The 19,384-nt window shown below is 38.0% G+C and overlaps 1 protein-coding gene across 1 annotated transcript in view; it reads right to left on the bottom strand.

Moving 5' to 3' along the window:
• thsd7ba (thrombospondin, type I, domain containing 7Ba) overlaps positions 1 to 15,794 on the bottom strand; it is a 111,441-nt gene extending 95,647 nt beyond the window's left edge. Inside the window, exon 1 of the mRNA XM_054615245.1 lies at positions 15,635 to 15,794. Within this exon, the coding sequence (XP_054471220.1) occupies positions 15,635 to 15,794 (160 nt within the window). The remainder of the gene's footprint in view (positions 1 to 15,634) is intronic.
• Between the last annotated feature and the right edge of the window lie 3,590 nt (positions 15,795 to 19,384).

The raw sequence follows: 19,384 nt of genomic DNA, 5'->3' as shown, positions 1-19,384 counted from the left end.
CATAAGTAAACAGTACACAGATATAGATATTATATATTCCAACAGGATACTCACAGTTTACAGTAGGTGCTCTCTTGTGAATGAGTGGGGATTGGTCTAGGCTGACGTTCGTTTCCCTGCCTGATTTATGTTCCTAGTCAGACCCTGCATGGATTTAGAGGCCAGTTTTTACACTAGGATTATATGTAATTTGTATTTCATATAATCAAATTACAGATCCAACTATAGATTCAATATACGGAAAGGTAACAAACATTAAGTGTATTTAGAGTTAGGGGTTAAGATAATATTGTTAAAATGAACCTAATCTTTAAAACCAAAAAATGAATTTCTCAGAAAATGTTTGTATTAAAAAGTATTGTTTTGATAATGGTTCCAAAACCAGAGAAAATGTATTGGAACCAGTATGATGAAAGCAAATACCCAGCCCTAATACCAGATATTTAAGTCAGCATTGTGACATTGAGACAAATGCCATTCACCTGTTTACAGCCTGGCTATCTAACACTTTTAAAAGAACCAGAGGCAGGGAGAGAGGACTCATCATTTATGCTGACATATTAAGTGCCAGTGGACATTAATCAAGAGCATTTCTACTGTAGTTACTTAGTAAAAGATCAGAGAAACCCCCTGACCAATTTCCTCACCCAGCTGGGCAGAGAGTTTTAGAGCCAATTATGTTTTTGAGGGCTCTTCTATTGGGACTTTCCACAAATTCCACCTGTCCTCTGATGGAAATCTGCAGCCATCCGGTCATAATAAGTCATACAGATTTAAAGACAGTTAGATAATGAAAAATCTTGAATATCCCTTTCTGATTTGGAGGTTGCAGCTGCTGTTTTCCCAGTGGCTTACCCTAAAAAGAATATGACTTGTCATTGTGCTTCCAGTTTCTTCCCCAATACAGTGAGCTCATTACCCAAAAGGAATACTTGAACACTACAGTGCAGTTTTAGTTATTAATAACTTTCTGCAGACATAGCAAAGACTGTTTCTGTATTATTAAAGTTAGCAAGATTGCATTTAACTCAGTGCATAACTGAGAATATCAAGCCACCAAGGTCCTACGTTGTTTTGTCATAGCAGCAGTCCTGTGCAAATATTGAACGTGTATGAACAACAGATCAAGATACAGTCATTAGTTTGGCTTCTTGGTGGCACCAGGTAAAAGCTAAGGTCATTTAACTACAAAAATGTCTGCTTCTTGGGTGCGTCAATGTTCACAGCCAATGTTTGATATGCACAGAAAGAAAGAGGCCATCACATTACCTCCATGGCAAAGGTAATAAAAGATCAAACATCACTCCGCAAATCCTAATTAAAAGTTCACCTGGCTTCTCTGCTCATGATTAAGTGCTGGGCATTTGGGTTATGAAAATGATGCATGGCGGATCCAACTTATATTAATCATGTGCTATGAGTTTCTCGCACATTCACGTCCTGCAAACTCACTGTTAAGCGTCTTTGCCTGTATCACATTTTTACAGAACAGCCCAAACATAATTTCAGACGATGTGTGCTCATGTCTACTCAGAGATTAATGAAAATGACTGTCAGGAGGAATGGGTCCTTTTTGGATATTCTGATTAACAAAAGATCTTAGCATACATTTGAAGTACATTAATAATTGTACTATTAGTTCTCCAGTAGCTACGGGGTATGGGTACAGTGCCAAACAAGTACCTCGAAAGAATGAAACATTGTCTCTTTTTACAATTCAGATTTAATTAAGAAAGTTGGAAATAATTAAATATGATTGCTTCCTTTAACATGATTAGTATACATTAATACAACATTCTCTCCTTTTTACTTGAAACGTGGTCTTGACTATATTCACTATTAGGCCTACTTTTTTCCATTCCATCATTTGATGTGCGAAAGGCAAATTAGACTGTACAGGCCACAGTATGTATAAGCTATATTTCTGCTCACATTATAAATTCAGCTCTTTAAATCAGGCCACAGGTTTTGTCCCAGTAGCTGGTCAGCTAATGGCTATGATGAACTGATTGCTACCAGGCATCTTATTGTGATGGGCTTGGTTTAATAATGCATACCGACCGGAGCTGTAGACATGCTTTGATCCAGAAGATAACGCGAAGTTTAACTGTCTCATGATAAACAAAATTCGTGTTTTTAACAAGGTTAGTCAGAATGACTGCTGTACTGAATGTCGGCCTGTTTATAAGTGTCAAAAAAAGGCTGTGGTTATGTGTCGGGGCTGATTTTGGTCATCATTATCTTGTGAAATAAATCATTTATGCACAGAAAAAATAATGGTAGCGAACATTGTATTGTTCTAATAACACCATTCGTACATGTATACATGTCATTTCACTTTAAGAAAGTCATCACCTCTTCTCCATATATGGGTTCAGAGGGGTAGTTTGAAGGAGTCACAGAAGTTAACACATTTCTGATTCTATATGTAGGGGCTTTAACCAGACTGATTTTTAGTGACATTTTTAGGACACAAGCTCAGCTGACTCATGAGGCTGATATACAGCTTTACCCACTTTTCAGCTTCTGCCTAAACTAGCTTTCCAGGCTCACTTCATTAGCGATGATCAGTATCTTTGGATATTCCGACTTTGTCATTGAGTTGCTTTCTGCCATTCTTTGGTTCAGGACTCATGCTGCCAAATCAGCCAGTCTGAGAGCATGATCCCTGATCAAGGAAAGCCCCCCAAGCAACCCCGGAGCAAAACCCACAAGTGCCCCTTTCCCACCGCTGTGTGTTTATCATTAAACTAGTGTTCTCTCCCCTAGTAACATCTTATTGAAATGCAACTTTGCGTGCCCCTCATTTGAATCTCTGTGAACTGCATTCCCCACTTGACTTCCAAGTTCAACATTACAACTACATTTTTTTTTAACAGGATCCAGAGTTTAAAGGCTGGGGAGAGGTAGTCCTTAGGTAAAGTCACTTTGCTGAGATGAATAATTATAAAGACATTTGTGCCAACTCACCCTGAAGACATTGGAGACTTATTAAGATCTGCAACGTGTTATTAATTCTACATAATTGCAATTCTGGGTAAGGATATTTGGTGGGTAAGGATATTCAAGCCATTCTTAATTCAACAGTAAATAAAACAACTACAATATTCTTAGAAAGGCTTGTTTTTTAACATGGTAGCAGTGTGACTCTGGGAGTGGTAATGACGGTCAGTCCATCGGTCAGTTGGTCTGTTGGCCGATTCGCAACTTTGGTGGCAGATGGTGACCACTGAAAGCCTTATATCTGTTTAGCATCAGCATGTTATAGCAGCATGCTGATGTTTGCATCTAGTTTGTTGAATTGATACACATGGCTGGAGAAAGTGCAAAGATCCTTGAGTAAATAAAAGTAGAATAACTAAACTAAAGGCATCAGTTGGTAGTATTTTTGTGTGGGGTTTTTTTTTCTGAATGGGTGAAGGTGTGTTTAAACCATCAAAAATGCAACTTTAGTTTGGTTCCGTTTAATCAAAATCAAAAGACAGAGTCTTACTCAATACTTGTGTGCTCACATACACACTGAAAGAGTTATTGTTTGCTGTTATTATTCCACTTATCCATACTGGCCTTGAAGAGGGCCCTTTCTAACATGACTTTACTCTGTAAGAGATGGAGAACAATGTACACAGCCCTGGCTCTGGATAGCAAATGCAGTCAAAAGTTCAGCCAAAGCTAATATCAGGTTCCAGCTCTCATAATGTCTCATAATGTCCTGTCCTTGATAGATAATTACTGTATTAGTAGTGGAGGTTGTTTTGCCTGAATATGATCCTGCTATGTTTAGCTTGCAGTAGTAGAGATGTCTTGTTTAACTCCTGTGGAATTTATTAATTTGCCCATTTATGAAAAGCCCGTCTCTCACCTTATAAGTAAAGCAGAAAATTGCAAACTGTGAAGTCCACACAGATTAAGAAGTCACTCACAAAAACACATGCAACAGACTTATAAAACAAAAAAGAGTTAATAAAGGCAATAATTAAATTGGTTTGTTGTGCCCATTGATGCCAACAGGTTGATCAGGCTCTCCCTCAACTCTGGAAAAAAAGACTTATTCCCCAAAGCGGTGCAGATGAAATTAATAAATAGTTGGACTGAACGAAAATAAATCACAAGCTGCAGAGATATAACTGGAAAACGGCTAAACTCACAAACAAACCCTTAATGCAAATCAAATGATGCTGCATGAAATCTGCAAAGCCCACACACATTGCTGTATTAAATTCATGTTTAATGAGGCAAGCTTCGGTTACCTACTACTTTATCATCAGCAGTTGGATTCCAGTGCATTTTGTTTTGTAACTTTGTGAATTTACTGTTCTTTTGTCGTTTAATAATAACCAGCTTCAATTCATTAATATTGGAAAGAAAAATAGGTAAACCTTTTTTATGATGCCCATGTCTATAATGTATTATAAGTGCACTTATAATGCATCATAATTTGTATTTAATATGCATCATAGGACTATATAATTAAAGTTATAAGCACTCATAAATAGTCATATTGTTTTCTACAACAATCGTAACTCAATATAACACATTTTATGATGACTAATGAGGTCAAGGACCATAATACTTCATAATTGCTGGTCAATTTCTGAAACATTTTTGCAAGGATCATAGTGTATTATAGTTACCATTGTTGTAATACATTATACTCTATTTATACTCTATTAAATTTTGCTTTCATTGAAGTGAAAAAAAAACCATCCAAACTATTGTAAAATTAATTTCTACTTTAAAGCTCCCAATGACTGCTTAAAGTAACTTATAATCAAATTATATTGCAATATAACAGTGATTATAATGCCAAATAAAAAAGATTATATTGTGTCTGATCTATAAGTCTTTATGCTTTATAACTGGTTATGGATATTATTATAAAACATCATGACTGTGTATCACTGCTTATAACTATGATTAAACATTACTATAAACCCTTTATAATGCATTCTAAGTATGTTTATAATGTATTATAGACATGGGCGTTATAGAAAGTGTTACAGAAAAATCCAACACCCAATGTCTCATATTAAATTAGGGAGCAGAAGGAAACATTCAGTGGCAGTTGCTCAAAACATGGCCTGTTGCAGCTACTGTCAATGCAGGAGTTTTATGACTCTCTGTATAATTCTCATCGATCAGTGTGCAGTAGAGAAGTCAGGACTAATCTTGGAAGCATCAAAAACTGACATTTTGAGTGTGTGATGTAAATTATAGTGAAACAATGTGCTACTAAACTCTGTATTAGCCACGCTAGAATCCAGGAATTCAGGGTCCATCTCTGGAGGGTAAGTACCGGCTGGTCCAAACATTCAAAACAAAGAAAAAGTCAATAAAGAATCAATAAAAACCTAAAACATTTATAATAATTGATTGGCTAAAGGAAAAGTTGGATGCTTAAAGGACAGTAACAGAATCTAATGAGAGCACGTTTTTTTTAAAAAGCAATTTTGTTAACTGGCAATGTTTTTTAAAGGTTATAAACCAAACATAAAAAGTGTTTAGGGTGCACACAGAGATCTTTCCCCAATCTCACAAGTGCTGTTTGTACCTAAACACAACCATGTATGTGTGCTCTTGCTACTATATAAGTGTACATTGTAGGGAGAACAAATCAAATACATTGTCCATATACATTTTACTGATACGTTCTGTATCAGGACTTTAAAATTCACCAGATATCTGGATTTATTACGTTTCCGCTTTATGTTGAGAATGTAATTTCCAGGAGACTGGATTGATATAGGGCCACTCAGTCATTCAGAAAGCCCCATACATCTGATTCCTGACACAAAGCTCAGATCACGTATAAGCATGTTTTTTAATTCTACATTTTCTTTGTTAGATGAAAGACATATATCATAATTTAAAACATATATTTTGCATTGACTACCGCATTATTACTGGCAGGATAACCCCACTGCAATCCCCTTTTCTCACGTGTTATCCTCACAGCCTCCCTCATCTCTCTCTCCTCCACTCTTCCCTTGCACATCCTCTGCTCTGACTAGTCTGTTCCAGCACAGCAGTTGATCAAAGGGTAGAATAAAACAAGCCATCTTGATAGACAGTGCACTGCAATCACAAAATGACTCATATGGGAGTTTTTTTTTCTCAGGTAAGAATAAAATCCATTTGGTGTTACCTCGCTGTCTCTCCAGTGTGTTCCCCACTGGGTCAAACACACAGTAAACAGAGTAGGCTATTTTAACAGGTCTCTGCAGAGGCTGCTGTTCAACCACAGAGAACATTATTACCATTTTCCTCTTACTGAGTCCAAATCCTCCGTTTTTCTGTGGAGATATTTTAAGTGAAGTGAAGCATCCAACCCAGGAAACAAATATCATGCCATTAATTATCAAACAAAGGGGGACATAGTCGCAGAAATAGAGTGGGACTTGCAAGGAGAAATGAGAAATCTTATCAGTTGACCTATTTACTTCCAGCTTTGTCTGCAGTAGGAGGTATAAGCAGTTGCGGTGACAAAGACAGAGCTCTCCAGCAAGGGGGAGCAGCATGTCAAGAAAAACTGCTAGATGAAGAAGATGAACACAAAAGAGTTTTCATTTAATTTCATTTTTAGCGCTGAGGTTTTAGCTCCTTCTGTATATATTGCAGCTTCTCCCTGGATTCACGATGGCTCAGCCTGGGTTAGACCTTCAGGCTTACAGTTTTTTGTTGTATGAATTCATCTCATTAAAACTATTGTAATTACAACAGGCGTGTCATGTTTTGTTAAAGCAGCAAATAGGCTTTTTTTTTTTTATGAACTGGAATAACAATGAAGCTCTCTCGCCAGAGAGCATTTACAGAACAGCATATTAAGAACCCTGACAAAACTGAGGAAGTGAATGATAGAGTCATAATGCCCTGTGACACTGAGGCTTCTTTATTTCACAGTGTGCAGCAGAGGATGTTGGATGCTTTGTCCGTTCATTCCATGCAGTGACAAATAACTTTTACAGCCTATTTATGTGCCCGACCTTCACACTAACATGCATAACCCACAAACTAAGGTCATTCACATAAGCCTCAAAACTCAATATTCCCATCTTCTAGCAAAGCATCAAAGAACAGGACATGCTCCTGCCTGGCTCTGCTGCTGATTTGCGGAAATCTTTTGCACTTGGGCCAGTTTGCAGCAGCGGAACAGGAGATGCTCTTGTCAGCAGGTTTAATCTCATTTGCATTAAAAGGGACTGAAGATGAAGACTCATCAAATTTCAGTATTATGACTTTTTTTTTTTGCTTGAGAGGTATAACTGTATTCCTAAAATGTGTTCTAAATAACTACTTTGGTTGGGTTTTTATTTCACCTCATCTGCAAGAATTACCTTCATCGTGCAGTCAGTTATGTTCAGAGACTCTGACTATTTTTAACGCATTGAGTGATGCTGCACGAACAACTAGACACTACTGTGCAGCACCTGGATGTGTCTGTGTATCTGTTTCTTCATGTAAAAGTGGCAGGTCTAAGAAAAACTTTAAAATGATCAATTCACATTTCAATTTTTACCATACTATCTATTTTAATTTGAGGGTGATGTATCAGAGAAACTATTCGTACACATGGAGCCTTAATAATCAGAAGCTCAAGAAATGCGTTTAATGCAGTTTTCGGATTGGCCATCGGGATCACCGGGCAAATTCCTGTTTACCTGGCATGCTGATTGGCCTGGCCAGTGTTAAAAATATTGATTGTAATGTGTAAATCAAATCAAAAACGAGATGAAGCAGATACAGTGACTCCGAACTGTAGATCGTCAGCCCCCCACCCAGCCTGTTTTAACCTAGTGGTATAATTTCTGCCTGTCATCACTGATTGGTTGCGCATGCATTAAATCATCAACACAATGTTCATTCCAACATTTGTCACAACCATCTAGGGGGGGGGTTTTCGGAAAAAAATCGTCATGGTAAATCACTAGGCTTCTGAAGTTGAAAATTAAACTTTATGAAATGAAACCTGAACACGACGCGCACAGCTGTTTGTAACTCGTATTTGTTTCAAGAGTGAAATGAACATCTGTCTCTTGGTCCAATCCTGTGTTTGTTTTTTTATTATTATTATTTATCTGCAAAGATCAGCTTTTATGAATTTGAGCCCCTGCCTCTCTAACACCCTCTGCACGTCCCTGCATGGCTTGCTGTCACTGTGTTGAGATTGAACTGGGCTGTCGTCATATTTCCAGTCTGAGTTATGTCCCAAGTCCGGTCCTGCTTTTATATATTCCAATATTAGTATAATTACACCTGCAGGAATCATTCCGTAATGAGATGACCTTCTGTCTCTGATTCCCATCATTTACACAATGGCTGGATATTCCCTGTAGCTATGCAGCTCTTGATAATTACTTCGTCATAGGCGTGTGTCTTTCCCTATTCCTCATTCAAGCCTCTAATGGAAAAATTGAACTGTGGGAGATTTGACTAGAATTGGAACGTTTTGTATAAGGGTGATGTGAAAACCCTGCGCTGCTTGAAAGAGACTTCTTCAGAGGAGAGTCGCTCTGAAAGCTTACTCCTCTGTGAGAATATTCTCATGGGATTAAGGATCTGACTGCCGTGTGGAATCTCGTGCCTTGTGGCCCTCTTGAGACAAGCAGCCGGCTTTTTATGACACCCTCAATCAGTTCACTGCCAGTCAGAGGGACAGACACGAGTTCAAAATGAGATCTCAATTGAATAATCAATGTGAAGGGCTTTGAAGAGACACGTCTAATGTTGTCAAGGTCGCTGATACACATGGTGCTTTCAAGGCTGATCAAATTTAAATGAAACAAAGCAGAACATCCATTTCTAATTCACTTTGTATTGCGTTTCCTGTTAACGGTAAACCCAAGGCACTATTTGAAAAATTCAGAGTGGTTGTGTTTGTTTTTTATAAAAGCCTGAGATGTAGAATATGTAATTTGTAGCAACATCTTTCAGCCTCAGATCAATAGTAGACTTTGAATTCTATTCACCTTGATTCTAATCAGGCTCTCCTGGTGTACTAGATTTAGCTTATTTTAGGGAGATATGCGAGGAGGCAGATAACGAACCACGTTTTTTTATTTGAAATTTTTATGAGACAGCGTTTGTGCACATTTGCAGGAATTTACTGAATTGTAATGGCAAGCTACATAATTGATAGCATATGAATAGAACAAGAAAACATCTTGAAAGCTTAACAGTGTTTACAAAAAGCCAGAAGAAAAACATTTAATTCAAGCGTGTTTCAGCTCAACGGATGTGTGTGAGGATGCGTTTCAGTCCTGTATGCTCATATTGAAGGTGTTGGTTTTGGTCATTCTAAAGAAATCCAGGTGACTCTCTGATGTATGAATCGACAGCTAACTTGCTAATGATATATATACTTTTTTTAGTATTACATAAATTATATGTTTCTCCTTGCTTCCAGTATTTCTAGCCTAAACATATATGAATTCATCACGTCTGTACCAAAAAGGAGTAAAGGAAATGTTTCAACATTTTAAACAAACAGCTGCTTCCTCATCTGGTATTTTGCCATGTTTATGCTCTCACTCCTGTTTTTCACAACACTGAACACTCTATCATTACTTTGACATTTATAATTCCCTCACTTTCTAAAAGTTGTTATTCTTTTCAGAAGTGTGCCTGACGTTAATGATCTCAGACCAGTGCCATAACAACAATAATATTCTAACCCCCAGGTTAGAGACGGGCCGACTTAATGATGGGGAGCTGTGTAATGTGTGGTTGCAATGAGAAAAAAAACATGTTGTGGCAGATCGTCTGTTCCGTTGAAAGCACTCAGATGATGGAACTAATGTCTTGAACTTGAAATTGTACTGTAGATCGATTTTTGTCCTTTTTAATTTGTTTGCCACGCGATGCTGTGACATCACAGACTGGCGTGTTGCAGAAGTTTTGGAGCACACAGAGCAGTGCAGCAGCAGCAGCAGCAGCAGTTTTCTGCTCTGTGTGAATCATTGCTTATTTACCTTTAAAGCTCTCCGTTATGCAGCAGCAGAAGAAATTCCACTTTGATACACAGCTGTTGTCAAAATGCTGACAAATGCAGAGCCCACAGGACAAATCACCAGGCAGCAGTCATCTTTTTGATTACATTAAAATAAAAAAGTGACTTCTAAGAGTGTATCTCCCGAGTAGTTAACAAACATGCCAGCTCCAACGCATTTTATGTTTCCCATCAGGGTCCTCAGTCATTCTAATAAAAAAACAAACAAAATGATGATGAATGAATGATGAATGATTGAGTGTAAACCCTGTAATAATGTATCAACATCAGCAAAAAGGGTTGCGGCTATTCCAGCTGAATATGAGAAGTTTAGAGTTTAGAGTTGATATCTAGCAATGAAGTTCACCACATGACTTTATAATTTAAGATATTTGCCAAAGGCAAGATTTCGTTCTTGAGAATTGATATTTAAAAATATATATATAATGTGTTATTTGTCCACTGAGCTATTGGGGTCGTTGAAGGGGGAACAAAACTGTATCTGCTTGCTGTAACACTGTTAGCTATGATTATTAATTCAATCATGGAATATTCAACTATTTGAAGGTAAAAATCAGTTCAGATTTAGTGAGAGAAATTTGAGTAAGTAGACATAAACCTCAAGAAACACACAAAGCAGAGTGTGGGAAAGTGGACCAGTTAAATTATGGAAAAATGTTGCAGATGCTAATGCCATAGAAATGATGCTAACATGGAATGGATTAGTCCCATTTATCAGTGAATAAGAGTTGCAAGTTTACGGACCTCAGTTTTCTGGAAAATTTGGCTCTATAGTCAGCTGTCAGCCTAATCTCCTGAAAATTCCATTCACATACATTGAAACTGCATTGTCAATTGTATTTTGAGGGAAACATTATTTCAAGAAGGAAGAGGAGAAAATAATAAGAAGGAGAAGAAGGGAGAAGAAGAAAGAGAAGAAGGAGAAGAAGGAGAAGGAGATGGAGAAAAGGGAGGAGAAGAAGAAGGAGAAGATGAAGGAGAAGGAGAAGGAGAAGAAGAAGAAGAAGAAGAAGAGAAGAAGAAGAAGAAGAAGAAGAAGAAGAAGAAGAAGAAGAAGAAGAAGAAGAAGAAGAAGAAGAAGAAGAAGGAGAAGAAGAAGAAAGAGGAGAAGGAGAAAAAGGAGAAGGAGGAGAGGAGGAGAGGAAGAACAAAAACAAGAAGTACAAGAAGAAGAAGAAGAAGGAGAAAAAGAAGAAGGAGAGGAGGGGGAGGACAGGAAGAAGAAGAAGAAGAAGAAGAAGAAGAAGAAGAAGAAGAAGAAGAAGAAGAAGAAGAAGAAGAAGAAGAAGAAGAAGAAGAAAGAGGAGAAGGAGAAAAAGGAGAAGGAGGAGAGGAGGAGAGGAAGAACAAAAACAAGAAGTACAAGAAGAAGAAGAAGAAGAAGAAGAAGAAGAAGAAGGAGAAAAAGAAGAAGAAGAAAAGAAGAAGAAAAGAGGAGAAGAAGAAGAAGAAGGACAGAAGAAGAAGAAGAAGAAGAAGAAGAAGAAGAAGAAGAAGAAGAAGAAGAAGAAGAAGAAGAAGAAGAAGAAGAAGACAAAGGAAGAGGGGAGAAAGTGATGAAGATTCACAATGGGTGTGAGGCAACAGCAAGATTGCTTGCTTCTTGTTGTTTACTTATCATATCCACATAACAATGGGAGATGCGCATTTCCAGAGACGCATCTGTTTGAGGTGTGAAAAATACCTGCTTTGTGTGCATGCAAGAGTATGAAATAGAGAGAGAAAGATGTGTTTGAGAATTACAACGGCACATGCATGTAACCTTGATGGCACATTTCCATGACAAAGCTCAGTACAGGAATAGTATTGTTGTGTTATGACAAAAGTGCAGTGAGGTGATAAAAACGAACGCCACGCCAGCTGTTGAGATCTTTTCAATCCAACATTAGACCCAAAAAGAAATATACTTACATAAATATAAATAAGTGGTTGTTGACAGTCAAAGCAGAGGTCCTCCAAATGTTCAGACACAATAAGTAAAAACTGTAAAAACTGTGTGCCTGTGATTGGTTTGGACATTTGAATTCAGTATACGTATGAGTAATCAGATTATGTCGGTTTATGTGAACACATTTTCTGTTTTATGCTAAACATCTCAATTGTCATTCCCAGCCGATAAGCTCTGTGAAGGGTCACTGGTCACACGGGACCTAAGTTTATAATTTATTGTTTGTGTATTCTCTTTTGTTTCATTCAAAGTCTCACATTTCAAATGAATACATCTGCATAACAATTACCGTGCTTATCATGTTCCCAAGAGGAAGGAACCTGATGGATCTGGGGATTGTTCTCCAGCACCCCTGTCAGGACAAGCTTTGACTCCTTTTGCAAAACAATTCAATCTTCCATGAGGTATTGTACTGACTGTGAAAGCTGACAGGGCAGTGCATTTGCCTTTGCTGCAAGAAGAAGCCAGAGGGTAACTAGATATTGTCCGCTTGCAACGGCTTATCTGGTGATGCTTACTGGCTAAAACATGCGTTTGACTAATGTGATTTTTTCTTTCTTTATCACTGTTAAAGGGAAAGAGCCCTCTGTGAATTATTCAGTGCAATTTGGTTAAATGTGAATTCCTGGTAGACTGGATGCTAGCACACTGTCTCTTTTGAGCTCACTTTTTTCAGAAACAACAGAAGCTCACTGCAGCAGTGATGTTTGATTTTGGCTTTGATGGTGCAACAGTGTGGTGAAATTGCAGATAAATACACTCAGACCCTGAAATGAAATGTAAATGTTGCCTGATATGAGATTTATTTTTTTCAAGGCCATGGGTAAGACCAGGTCCTAGAGCTTCAGCCTGATAAACTGTTGGAATAATCCATCAGGAGCTGAGGGTTATCCCTCTCATTAAGGAAAATCTTCATTGATTTCTCAATCTTTTAAAAATCATTGCCCCTCAGCTGATTCTTACAGCTGAAAGTTCCCACATAATTTAGAGGACCAGGCAGTTTAATCATCAAATCTTCAACAGAACACTGGCAGGATTTATGAAACCAAAACGGAAGAAATATGAATAAAACAAGAAGTATGTATTTCAACAATACGGAAATGTTGAAATACATACTTCACTAAACAAATACAGTCTTCTAATCACAGCGCTCACTGCAGTCTAACTACTGTAAACAGTCTCAAGTGTTTTGTTAAAATGATATTCAAATATACATATTCTGCCCTCAGAGATAAAGAAACCTCACTACCCTAGTTGAAATAAGAACCTACAAAAAGGTGTTTTCTTTTTCTTTTTAGAGAGAGAGTCTTTGATGCACAATACTGCTCCACCTGGGATGTGTTTTAGAAGACGTAGCTATTTTCCTGTTTGTTAAACTAAGCTGTAAAGAGCACAAACAACCTATGATAGGTAAATTCCAGCATTTTAAAGACTTTCCACATAAAACGTACAAGCATTTCAAAGATGCCAAAATAAAAAAAACCTGAGAAAGAGGCTCTTACTTTTTCAGTAGACTAAAGCTGACACAGGATGAGCACGGTGTCTCGCTGTTGTGTTTAAATGCAGATGCTTATTGAAGTCAAAATAAATCCAATTTTAACGCTCTGTTTTGGAGGATATCAGCATTCTCAAGACTGTATATGCCTTGAATTTCAAAAACAACATTTGAAAGGCAAAAGCTACAATTTGCAAACTTTCATTCGTCTACCATATATTCTAAAATCAATTTCTCGAACACGTCATATAGTTTTATGTAATCTACAGCAGTGCAGCAACACTAATGTCATCATATAAAACAGACAAAGAGCAATGTAAATCATACTGCTGTCCCAGTTGACAGTGTGGTGAGGGGATTGTAAAGGGAACATCTAGTCCCTATCATATGTGATACCTCCGTTTGCATTTTTCTCTCACATATTTAGATATCAGAAATGTATCGAAAATTGAGTGCCTGAAGTTGAGCTAAAAGCTTTACTCGCTATTCTAGTATTCTGACACAGCTTTTCAATGGGCTGTGAGATAATGTTAAATGTTAAATTTATACCCCGCTGTTAAATTAGGGCAAGTATGTTTGGTTTGTCTTTGAACAGTCACTGGAAAGTGTTAAATAATAGTGCCATTAGCGGCAGTATTTCAGTGCTCCATTCTGGTCTCCAAGAAACTGATGAAGGTCAAGCTTAAATGGCTCCAGCTCTCTCTCTCTCTGAGCCAGAGACTCCCAGCTTAGCCACAGCTCTGGGAACTGGCTCACACAAAAGATATACCCCACAATGCTGCTGGCCTAGATAGACGCAACTAACACACAATAGGGCGGCTGTGCATAATTTAGAGCACATTTTTTCTACACTGACAAGTCCAAAATTAAAAGGCAGCTTGTCAGCCAAATGGAGTATTCAAATATATTATGTCCATTGGGAAAATGGGGATGTTAAATCAATATTTGCCAACACAAACGTAATACTCAGACTTGTGATATGAAGCCTGGAGCTGCTGCTGAGACGGTGAATGTGAGAACATGTGGCCCCGAGGAATCTTTCATCATTTAAACCAAACTACACCAAATACGTCCTCGTTCTGTAACACAATAGGTTTTTATTGTACAACTGAAGGTTCTTCAGCTGCTGTTTCGTTTCAAAGCACTGTGATACAGGCCCTCGGAGGCGGTATATTCTTAGGTGAGGCTTGTTAAATTTGAGATTTCCTGTCTTGTTCCAAAAGCAGTTTTCATTTCAAACTCAACTGAAGCAACAACTTATAAGCCATCTTAGCCCTGCAAGGATGTCAAATCCTTACTCGTGTCCCGGTTACATCCCTTTTGAACATACGCTCTTTCAAGTGAAATTAATCAATGCCTTTATCACTCGGGCAGTGTCATTACCCAACCACAGAGTGAGAAATGAAAGTGCTAATCGCACAGCGAGTGGGGCGTTTGTGTGGGAAGGCCAAGTTTTCCTCCTTGAGCTGCTTTGGAAATACATTTTCAATTGAATTTGTTAAGCTAGTGAACTGTGAATCATGATATTACCTCCAATTGTCCTCATAAAGGGATTGGCATATGACAACAGCTTTCACTAAAGTTATCCAAAGAAGATTCACTCACAAATACGATAAAATATTATTCGGATGAACATATTATAAAGGCAATTTCATACATATCAATCAGACATAACTAATCCCCCTAATCCACAGCAGAACATACCAGGACATTATTATTTACCCTGCACCAATGTCCCATTATCCGTGTCATGTAACAACAGCATACACATCATTATGGTAACAATCCAAGCCCTGCTTATTATTATGATAACTGACCATGCGTAAGGGCCCTCTGGCTTGATGATGTCCAATAAAAGCTGGATGTTTATTCTTGCCAACAATGTGTGTGAGAAAGAAGAAAATTACCTTCCCTGCAGAACTGGGTGCACTGAAAACAAATTTAGTATTGTTGTCCAATGAAGCGATCTAGTAATGACTGAATGTCTCTGGTGTGTATACATACAGTGTGTAGGTGCTTAAATATTTATATATAGTTATTTAAATGTATTTCTGGAACCATTGGAGCAACCTTGGCAAATGACTCAAGAGATGAAAGACCCGGATGACTGTATTTGAATAGTTAAAAACGGGCGTTAATTGAAACATTCATAGTGTAAACCAAAAAGAAGAATTGAACATCTTACCTGCTTTCCATGAGAATTGATGGTCCTTTGTAAACACAATTTCTGACTGGACTGAAATGGAAAAGAGAGACAAGAGGAGGAAGAGGCTGAGGTAATTCCCAGCTTGCCACGCCCAGGCAATGACCCCAAAGTCATCTTTTAGAGTCATAGTCCAGCCCATTGCTTCCTCTCTTACTCCTGTGGGAAGAACAAGAAATTCATCAGTAGGTCACTCATGAAAATGGAGCGAGTCGTGGGCCAGAGAAAACCAGCAGAATATAATGTGTGTAAGGCCTTTTAAATGGGGAGAGTGAAGGAGGTGTCAGACATTCAGAGGTTGCTGTGTAGAAAAAGTCCCACTGAAACCTCCAGCCCAGAAATATGACTTTCAGTTTCACCTTCCAAAGTGCCTAACACTCTCTCGCCTATGAATCACAGGCTGTGTCCCAAATCACTTATAAATTATTATTATTATAATATCCTAGGTAAAGGACTCAAAGTATCCCAAAATGCATGGTGAAAAGTAATGCACAAAGGATGGCCTCTAACCGAGCAATATATACCATCATGCCTTGCTTCAAAGGAAAAATGGCAGACATTACAGAAGGAGACAGAGCAGCGCGATTTAGACAAACTTTCAAAAGTTATATATTTAATGTAGGCAGAGCAGCTTATCACAACACAAACAGCCACAGAGCACTTTATTTTTAAATATTTGGTAAAATACACTTATTACCTCCGCAATCACAACTACAGCGCATAGCCCTCTGCTCTTTACATGTTAACCTTTCACAATAACCAACAGTTTACACTGCGTCACTGCCTAACAGGGGGAACATAATTCAAGAGGCAACTCAATAATATAGCTTCAAATATGTGTTTAATACAAAATTGAATGTCAGTATCTATTATGGATGGTCCACCAACCAACGTTGATCTGGGACGTTTTAATTGCGCCTCAGCAGTGATGTCATTAACGGCGCAGAGAAAATGACCCAAGTAGTTTCCGAAATGTTTTTTTCATTTTGACAATGAGCTCAATTTATAGTCTTCTACATAGATCTGGTGAATAGGGAGTAGTGCATGAGTGAATGATCACGAACCCCTGTGTTTCTTTCTCTTTTATTTTATTTTTTAATGCAGCATACGAGTGATACCATGCCTGCTTCTCCACCCACATAGAGCAAACATAATTAGTCAGAGAGACTCGAGAATCTCAGCCTCCCAAGACAGAAGTGGACACATGTATTGAAGGAAGGGGAGGCTTTAAGCTTGGAGTAATATGGGGTATTAGTACCTTTTTAATGCAGCTCATTTATTCCTATCTCCTGCTACTGTGATTCATGTCCTAGGAGTGTTAGGGATTAGTCCTGGATTCACTAGGCCTCTAATTGTGTTGTACGGAAGCCATGAGAGGCAACTGAGAAAAAAAAAAGTGGTTATTCAAATTTTTATGTCTGATCTTAATAGTCTTCTCTCTTGTGTTCCTGGGAAAAAAAGGGTTTGCCAAATGAATCTAGCTAAATTCCATTTTTTTTCATCTGTGAAACAGGTGGGAAAAAACATCTGCCAAGTAACAACAAAAAAGTTTTGCAAGGATCATATTTCTAAAAATCTTTTTTTTTGTAAAAACAAGCTACATGTATTGTGTGCTAGCAAGTTATGTTAATTAAAACTCACCCAGGGGGAAACATGAATGCTTTTGGTTCTATTTACAACATGGCATAGTACTGTACTTCAGCCTCTTGTGGCTAAAATTTGTTTTTCAAAAGCAAACTCTAACTATTGATCCTGACAAAAAAAGATTATGATGGCATAACCTTTTTTCCCCATGTTCTTAGGTTGTAAACACAGGTGAGATAACAATTAAGATCTGACAAAAAAACAATTATCTCGCTTTCCTCTCAGGGATTCCGTAGATTGAAACAACAGCAAAACAAATGAATATAGAATTAAATCTGAAACACCCTATGCTTTGAGAGACTATGAAGTTCATGACTGTGGTGATTCTTTTTTTCCAAAAACATATTTTACTGCACTGTAGTTTGGGTATTGTGACATGTTATCATTGACCTTTAATCCCACAGAGCCCTGCCGGCAGTTTCTTGTCATTCTGCCATTCATGAACACAGTTTGGTAAAACACAAAAAAAGAAAAAAAAGATTTGAGGTTATGCAAACTGAAACTCATGTCCGTTGGTTCATTTAATGAGTTTATAATAAGATACTCTGTCTATAGTAATGGTTTTTTCTTTACCAAAAAGCAATAGTTTTACCAGAATTTGATTGTAAAGTGCAGCATGACGATATGCAAATGTTATTTTATTTTCATTTTTCTTTTAATGTTACAGTTCCCTTGATAACTAAGTATCATAGAGAGTATCTGATGGTAGATTAACTGCTGAGAGGTATCAGGCGTTTTAGATTTAAGATTATTTACACATGGTGTGTCTGTGAAAGTGCTTGGTGCTTGATTATTTCTTGCTTGATTTCATTCAGGGAAATTAGATTTTGACTTTTTTGTTTCGGTGGGGGCAAAAATTGTTTAATGAAAAAGAATTGCTGAGCTGAGATGGCTTGGTGCCCAGAAATGGGCTGCCAGATGCCCAGTTTTTGAGGGACTGTCCAATTTTCCTCCGGGTTTGATGTGTTATTCTGTAGTCAAAGTGTTTTGGTCTCTTTGTGTCAGAGGGGCTTTTAAAGGTTAAATGTGTAATATATATATTTTTTATATACAACTGATGACTTAATTTATATTGTATGGAGGACCCAGTCGCAGAGGTGGAATGCTGCTTCCTATTTCTTTGTCCTTTTAGCATACAGCCTTAAAACTATACCCAAAGAATAGTTAGGGTTACTTGTTCCCTCTGATTTAAAGAACTCATCCACTTTGAAAATAATGAATCCAACCTTTTTCTTTTGTATTTTTTTAAAGATGCCTTCATCTCACATTGTGTGATGGCCAGAGAATTGATTCTATTTGGATGAATGAGCAGAGTAGTCTGGCCATATGGCAATTAGACACCTCTGTCGCTGATTACTAGCCAGCCTCTTGGGCTGCACTGCTCTGGAAGCCATACCTGACTGCACCCAGATTACATCCTCCCTCCAGCCAGTCTAATTTCACTATTCATGGGACAAGCGGGGCTCTCCGTAGACAGACACAATGTGTTACAACTGATTGAGGAAACATGTTCTTGGAACAAAAACAAGAAATGAAAACAAGCGTGACCCCAAGGCTTTCAGCTATTGTTTTTCAAAGACAGACATTTGAGATTACCATAGTGTTAGATGTAAGAAAATCTTCAAGTTCCTTCATTTCAAGAGCTAGCGGCAATTGTGTTCACACAGCTCAGGCTTGGACTCATCCAGTCTGTGTCATTAGAGGGGGAATGCAGGCTATCTGGAAAATCTTAAAAAAAAGAGAAGCTCTTAAGCTGCTAAATATCTGGGTCAAAGGAATCATGGCAGGCTCTCAGTGGTCACAGAAAACCTGGCGAACAGCAGCGTGGCTCAGATGCTGCTGTGCATCCTATTAGATACTCCGTGATCTGATGGAATGCAATCTGCTTCTCTGTCTCTTGTGTTCCTTGTTTGGGAATCACTCGCTGGATTCGTGGGGTAAGGACCCTGCAGCTACCATAAGGGAACAGATGAGCAACACTCCACAGCCCTCTCTTTCACAGGTGGTCACAATAATTAATGTTTGATTAGATCTTTCCAAATGAATGGCAAAAGCTAATTTGGTATGCCAAGGCTCTGAACAATCACC

The sequence above is a fragment of the Anoplopoma fimbria genome, chromosome 16 (assembly GCF_027596085.1).
Source record: "Anoplopoma fimbria isolate UVic2021 breed Golden Eagle Sablefish chromosome 16, Afim_UVic_2022, whole genome shotgun sequence".
Taxonomy (NCBI): domain Eukaryota; kingdom Metazoa; phylum Chordata; class Actinopteri; order Perciformes; family Anoplopomatidae; genus Anoplopoma; species Anoplopoma fimbria.
The sequence above is the reverse complement of the archived record's forward strand: the minus strand, read 5'-3'. Positions and strand labels throughout refer to the sequence as shown.